Source organism: Tympanuchus pallidicinctus, unplaced genomic scaffold, assembly GCF_026119805.1.
Source record: "Tympanuchus pallidicinctus isolate F22 unplaced genomic scaffold, pur_lepc_1.0 scaffold90, whole genome shotgun sequence".
NCBI lineage: Eukaryota > Metazoa > Chordata > Aves > Galliformes > Phasianidae > Tympanuchus > Tympanuchus pallidicinctus.
This window is the reverse complement of record NW_026294814.1, coordinates 1-7,146: the sequence shown is the minus strand read 5'-3', so window position 1 is coordinate 7,146 and position 7,146 is coordinate 1. Positions and strand designations below refer to the sequence as shown.

The 7,146-nt window shown below is 57.7% G+C and overlaps 2 protein-coding genes across 3 annotated transcripts; both read left to right on the top strand.

Moving 5' to 3' along the window:
• LOC128074690 (T-cell-interacting, activating receptor on myeloid cells protein 1-like) lies at positions 1-1,188 on the top strand. Its single transcript, XM_052670727.1, has 4 exons — positions 1-103; positions 217-501; positions 582-890; positions 1,013-1,188. Exons 1-4 carry the CDS (start codon positions 1-3, stop codon positions 1,153-1,155), a joined length of 840 nt encoding a protein of 279 aa, XP_052526687.1. The 3' UTR covers positions 1,156-1,188.
• On the top strand, positions 170-6,980 carry LOC128074696 (uncharacterized). Of its 2 annotated transcripts, XM_052670729.1 has the most exons (5): positions 4,778-4,866; positions 4,941-4,976; positions 5,094-5,372; positions 5,837-5,971; positions 6,410-6,980. In XM_052670729.1, exons 1-5 carry the CDS (start codon positions 4,836-4,838, stop codon positions 6,724-6,726), a joined length of 798 nt encoding a protein of 265 aa, XP_052526689.1. In that variant the 5' UTR covers positions 4,778-4,835; the 3' UTR covers positions 6,727-6,980. The 2 variants fall into 2 exon arrangements, with proteins under 2 accessions (XP_052526690.1, XP_052526689.1); XM_052670730.1 differs by lacking the exons at positions 4,778-4,866; positions 4,941-4,976 and adding an exon at positions 170-254 and having other exon boundaries at positions 5,132-5,372.
• Positions 6,981-7,146: the final 166 nt, after the last annotated feature.

The following is a 7,146-nucleotide window of genomic DNA, read 5'->3' as shown; positions in this document are numbered from 1 at the left end:
ATGGGGACGTGGTGCCACGGGGGTTGGTGGCCCTGTGTGACACCAGGACCGTGTCCCTCGCAGGTTGGTGGCTGGCGGCAGCGAGTGGAGCACAGCAATGTGAGTATGGGGGCAGGGGGAGAATGGGGAGAGAGGGAGGGCAGCGTGGGGAGGGGGCCATCAGAGGGGCCCAGGAGGGCATGCAGGGCCAAGGCTGACTGCTGTCCCCTGTCCCAGTGCCCCCACCCTCCCTGTCGCTGCACCCCAGCCACGGGGTGTCCCTGGGGGACGCTGTCACCCTCAGGTGCCACCTGCCCCGGCCGGCTGCACGAGTTGAGTTCTACAAGGAAGAAAGCTGGGAACTCTTAAAGCAAGAGGACGTGGACATGGCACAGGATGTGGCTGAGTTCACCTTGCATGGTGTAAACAAGGAAGATGCAGTGAAATATTGGTGCCAGTACCGGGTGTCAAAGCCACGTGGAACATCGCAGCTGAGTGACCCCGTGGAGCTGGTGGTGACAGGTGAGGGCACAGGGACAATGGTTGGCCCTGGGCTGTCCCCACAGGGCCACGTCCCATTGCTGTCTCCTCTTTGCATACAGATCTCATTTATCCCCTGCCCAGCATTTCCATGAGCTCTGGGAGAAACGTGGGGACAGGGACCAACGTCACCATCCAGTGCCGGAACGAGTACAATGGGGTCACCTTCCTGCACAAGGACGGGCTCTCAGCCCCTATCCAGCACCAGAAACCTGATGGTTGGGGCACGGCCACCTTCACCCTCTTTGAGGTGACCCCAGCTGACTCGGGCACCTATCGCTGCTCCTACCGCCCTGGGGGTTTGTACTTTCTTTCCTCACTCCTTGGTGAAAACGTGACGCTGGAGGTGATGCCTTCACCTGCACCCCCAGGTGGGTCTGAGCCCCCCGTTTCGGTGTCCCTGCTGTCACTCATTGCTGGCAGGGCCTCTGCATCCCATCACTGTGGGGGTGACGGCCGGGGATGAGGACATGCACACTGCTGGACCCCGCAGGTGACGCGAGGAGGTCCCTGGTGGTGGCGGTGGTGAGGGGCTGCGCTGCTGCCCTCGTCTTTGGCCTGGGCCTCTACTTTGTCCTCGATGCCCTCAGCCTCTGGGTACGAAGAGGTGACAGCCCTGGTGGGGAAGGCAGCTGAATCCCTTTGACACCCCATAGAGCAGCTTTAGATCCCCCCAAGTACGTTCTGCTTCTTCCTTGATGGTGCATAAACCCTCCAATCTCCCTCCTGTACCTCTCAATCTCTATTCCACCCCCCAGCTGTGTCCTTCCTCACCTTCCATCCCATATTTTGGATAAATCCCCTTCACTTTCCCCTGCCTCCACTTCCATGCACTGTTGATCCCCCTCGTGCTCTCTGGTGCCCTCCATAACCCCCATCCCACTCCCCATTTTGATACAGGTGCCCCTCCCCTAGGAAAGCTGAGTCCATTCAGTGCCAGGACAATGTCTGAGTCTAATCCCCAGGCACAACCTATGCCCTGGGGATCCCCAAAACCCCACTGCGAACCCCAAACCCTGCCCACGTGAACCCCAAGGACTCCCAGTTTCGCATCCCTCACTCTGTCTTTATGTGCATCCCCAAATCCAGCTCATGTTAAAACCACAATCTACATTGCGGGAACACCAGATATAAACCTCCAACCTTTTCTTGTCCTCTTCCAGCCCTACAGACACCCAGACCCTACAGGCACCCCCAGAATTGAGAACACAGCAGCCACAAAGACCACAGCCAGCACAAAGTCCCAGGGAACCCCAATCCTCCTGCACAGCCCCCAAATCCCATGGGCACCTCCAACCATAGTGGAACCCCCAAATGCATAGGACCCCCCCTAGAATCTGCCCTATGGAGTCCTCACATCTAAGCCTCCCCTGCTCCCCCGGCCCCAAACGCCCCTCAGTACTCGTGGCCACCCTCAAACCGTAATGAGACAACTCCAAAACCACGCTTGGATCCACAACACTGAGCCACATTCGACTCCCAAGCCCAAGCAACCCGGTCTTAGCCATCAGAACCCCAAACGCCCACCAAATCTACCATCCCCAAATCCTCAAAATCAAACCAAACCCCTCGTTCACCCATTCCAACCCCCAAATCCTTCTTCATCAACCTCAAATCCCTTCTCACCCACCGGCTCCCAAAATCTTTTGGGGTTGGTTGGAGGGTGGTGAGCAGTCGCGCTCGGCGTCTCTTTGTTTTGTGGATCTATAAAGATTATTACCTGCCACGGGTTTGTGATTTTGGGGTGGTTTTTTTGGCATTCCACGCCATAACTTCAGGTAGAACATCAAGAGGAAAAGAGCAAATGCTCCAGATCCACGGATCACCGATAGTTCTTGGCTCTCCAAAGAGAAAAAGGACCACACGCTGCGGATCCCAAGGATTTTATGCTGCTCTGTTCTCTGTTTTCCATCCAGAGGGAAAGATAAAACTGTTGGCAGCTCATCAGCTGCCCTCTTTTCCCTTTCTGCTCCTCCCAGTGCGCGCTCCCCACTCATCCCGCCATCAGCGTTCGAGCAAGGCCTTTGGTTTTGGGCACACGGTTATTTTATTGGATTTATTAGCTTCAGTTTCAGTTGCGTGGCATCACGCTGCTCTATATCGTGTCGCCTTGCATTCTGACGCCTTGCTTTTACTTTACAAGATTTACAAGAAAGGTCGTAAGGAGGATCCAGGGAACTGCAGGCCTGTTAGCCTGACCTCGGTGCCAGGGAAGGTGATGGAGCAGATTGTCTTGAGGGAGATCATGCAGCATGTGCAGGGTGAGTGGGGGATCAAGCCCAGCAGCATGGGTTCATGAAGGGCAGGTCCTGTTTGACCAACCTGATCTCCTTCTATGATCGAGTGACCCATCTGGTGGATGAGGGAAAGGTCTACCTAGACTTCAGCAAAGCCTTTGGCACTGTCCCCCACAGCATTCTCCTGCAGGAGATGGCAGCCCGAGGCTTGGATGGCTGGGTGAGGAGCTGGCTGGAGGGCCGGGCTCAGAGAGTGGTGGTGAATGGAGTGAAATCCAGCTGGCGACCGGTCGTGAGCGGTGTTCCCCAGGGGTCGGTGCTGGGGCCTGTCCTCTTCAATATCTTGATTGATGACCGGGATGAGGGCATCGAGTGCACCCTCAGTACTTATGCAGATGGCACCAAATGGGCTGGAAGTGTGGATTTGGAACAGGCTGCCCAGGGAGGTGGTGGAGTCTCCTGCTCTGGAGATGTTCAAGACCTGCCTGGATGCTGACCTGTGCGACCTGGTGTAGGGAACTGCTTTGGCAGGGGGTTGGACTTGATGATCTCTGGAGGTCCCTTCCAACCCCTACCATTCTGTGATTCTGTGATCTGCCTGGGGGTAGCGAGGCCACACAGGGATCTGGACAGGCTGGAGAGCTGGGCTGAAGCCCATGGGATGAGTTTCAACAAGGCCAAATGCCGGGTCCTGCACTTGGGTTACAACAACCCCAGGCGACGCTGCAGGCTTGGGGCGGTGTGGCTGGAGGACGGCGTAGAGGAAATGGACCTGGGGGTATGGATGGATGCTGGGCTGAATATGAGCCCACAGTGTGCCCAGGTGGCCAAGAAGGCCAATGGCAGCCTGGCTTGCATCAGAAACAGCTCTGCCAGCAGGAGCAGAGAGGTGATTGTGCCCTGTACTCGGCACTGGTGAGGCCGCACCTCGAGTGCTGTGTCCAGTTTTGGGCCCCTCACTGCAAGAAAGATATTGAGGCCCTGGAACGTGTTCAGAGGAGGGCAATGAAATGGTGAGGGGTCTGGAACACAGGGCTGATGAGGAGAGGCTGAAGGAGCTGGGATGTTCAGCCTGGAGAAGAGGAGCTCAGGGGAGACCTCATTGCTCTCTATGGCTGCCTGAAGGGAGGCTGGAGTGAGCTGGGGGTCGGCCTCTGCTCTCGTGTCATCAGTGATAGGACCAGGGGGAATGGTTTCAAGCTATGGGAGATTCAAGCTGGACATGAGGAATTATTACTTTTCAGAAAGGTCAGGCACTGGAATGGATGCCCAGGGAGGTGGTGGAGTCACCAACCCTGGGGGTGTTGAAGGAAAGTCTGGATGTTGTGTTGAGGGACGTGGTTTAGTGGGAGCTGTTGGTAGGAGGTGAACGGTTGGACTGGATGGGCTTTGAGGTCTTTTCCAACCTTGGTGATTCTATGATTCCATGATTCTACAATAAATGAGCTTTTCTCCTCTGATGGCTGATCCCGCTTTGTTCCCAGGCCCGTCTCCCTGCCTGTTCCCCATTCCCCCCTTTCCCAGGGCATGGCTTCGTGCATCCCCCCCCACAACATCGGTGAAAGAATCAGGGCTGAACCAACCTGTGAACCACTCCTGTTTACCATCATCACGATTTCTCCCTCCCTTTCCTACCCTAATAAACGGGTTCTTATCGCAACTGACGAGTTTTGCATTTTCTTGGTTGATTCTCAAAGAGGGTGGGGGTCAGTGATCGAAGGGCTGACAGCACTGCAGTCCCTGTGGTGCCCAATGTGGGGCCCGAAGGCTGCGGATCCTGAAGCCACGTGTGCTGTGTTTGGCCCCCCACCGCACGAGGCCACGCAATGACAGGACTTTGGGGACATTCTGTGACACTTGGGGGGGGACGGCCAGCGTGGGAAACACAAACAGGGTCTGTGTGCAACGCTCTGTGCGTGTCAGCCAAGTGGGCACAGTGTAGTGTCACCACCAATGGGGGAAATCTGTCACAAGGTGGTGACATCACGTCATCCTGTCCCCAAGGGGAAATGAGATTGCCTCTCTGGCCACTTCCTGTCCCCACTGCAGTCTCGCTGTCCCCAAGGCTGCTCCTGAATCATGGCACCCAGGGCGCTGGCCCTCATCCTGGGTGAGTGACGATGGGGACGTGGTGCCACGGGGGGTTGGTGGCCCTGTGTGACGCCAGGATCGTGTCCATTGCAGGTTGGTGGGTGGTGGCAGCGAGCGGAGCACAGAAATGTGAGTATGGGGGCAGGGGGAGAATGGGGAGAGAGGGAGGGCAGCGTGGGGAGGGGGCCATCAGAGGGGCCCAGGAGGGCGTGCAGGGACAAGGCTGACTGCTGTCCCCTGTCCCAGTGCCCCGACCCTCCCTGTCGCTGCACCCCAGCCAGGAGGTGTCCCTGGGGGACAATGTCACCCTGCTTTGCCACCTGCCCCGAATGACCGCCTGGGTCCAGCTCTGGTTGAATGGAACTCTCAGATCTAACAAGGAAAAAGACCAGGAGCAGGACGTGGCTGAGTTCTCCTTTGCTGTCGCCAACCTGGAGGACATGGGGACGTATCAGTGTCGGTACCAGGTGTCAGAGCCACTGTGGACCTCAGAGCTGAGCGACCCCGTGGAGCTGATGCTGGCAGGTGAGGGTTTGGGGCACGATGGGTGGCTCTGAGCTTCTCCCACAGGGCCAAGACCCATCCCTTCTCCTCCCTGCACGCAAACCTCAGCTTCCCCCAAGCTCAGCATTTCCCTGAGCCCAGGGAACGTGTGGCAGTGGGGACAGATGTCACCGCCCAGCGCTGGGATGGGGGTTATGGTGGCAGATTCCTCCTGCACGCAGCTTGGCCCCTATCCTGCACCAGGATCCCACCGGTGGGCGCAGAAACCTTCACCCCCCCCCTCTGCCAGCACCGTTACAGAATCCCGCAGCCCCAAGGACCAACATTTGTGCCCTCACCCCTTGTAGATGCTGCAGGCGACACCCACCCCTGCAACCCCCGTTAGGTCCGAGACCCCGTTTGTGTCACCCTATGTCACCCATGGGTGAAACTCTCCCTGCACCCCTGCCCTGCAATGGGGACACCCAAAAACTCGCTCCCCACAGGTGCCGGGGGTCGATCCCGTGGGAACCTGGTGGTGGCGGTGGTGAGGGGCTGCGCTGCCGTCTTCGTCTTCAGCCTGGGCCTCTACTTCATCCTCGATGCCCGCAGCCTCTGGACGAGGAGAGATAAGAGCCCTGGTGAGGAAGGGGCTTCAATGCTTTCCATCCCCTACGGATCCCCTCGAGTGTCCCTGCCTCCTCTTTCTATCTTGAACTGAATGCCCCAAGTGTCCTCTTCCGTTCCTTACAGTTCCCCCCTGCTTTCCCCTATGTGTTCTTCCATCCCTTACAGATCCTTATGGATCCCCCCAGCTTTCCCCTGTGTGTTCTTCCATCCCTTACAGATCCTTATGGATCCCCCCAGGTTTCCCCTATGCGTTCTTCCATCCCTTACAGATCTTTATGGATCCCCCCAGGTTTCCCCTGTGTGTTCTTCCATCCCTCACAGATCCTTATGGATCCCCCCAGGTTTCCCCTATGTGTTCATCCATCCCTCACAGATCTTTATGGATCCCCTCAGTCGTTCCTCGAGACCCCACGTAACCCCCACCCTTCTCCTTGCCCTTTTCGATGCAGGTCTCACCCCTGAAACGCCCAAATCAGTGCCATTCCAGGTAGGTGCCTGGGGCAGCGGACCCCAAATCCCACTTCACCCCTTGGGGCACGCAGAGAACATCGCTATGGAGACCCACACCCTTCCCATGGGGCCCACAAACGACCCCCAGCCTCCTATGGCTTACTCTAACATTTATGTGCCCTACCTGTGTCCAGCTCATGGGAAATCCAAATCCGCAATGCGTGGAACCCTCAGCCCACAAACTGAAGCCCCCAGACCCACAGAATCCCTCCAAACCTTAATCCCCCTCCTGAACATACAGGCACGTACAACTTGAGCAGAGGGGCCCTAAATGCACCCACACGGAATCCCAGTGACCCATAGGGAACACAAAAAACAAGCCCCTGTATTCCCCCAGCCCCTGATAAACGCCCCAAGACCGTAGCTGGGCCCCAAATATCCCCCTTGCAGACCCCAATTTGAGCCCCCCCAGACCTCCAGACTCACCCTCACGGTCACATCCGCCTCATCCCTACACCAGAGGCCCAACCTCAGCCCACCCGCCTTGGGGACCCCCATGGTAGCACCCCGCTCTCCTCCCGTATCTCCAGGTGCCCCCCAGGGACAGCGAGGATCTGACTTACGTCGAGATGCCGGCTGCCACCCCGTGCCCCCAGCCCCCCAGTTCCCCCCCTGCCCCCCAACCCCCCGTTATCTACACGGCCGTGAGCTCTGAGTTGCCGTGCTGATGGGCCTC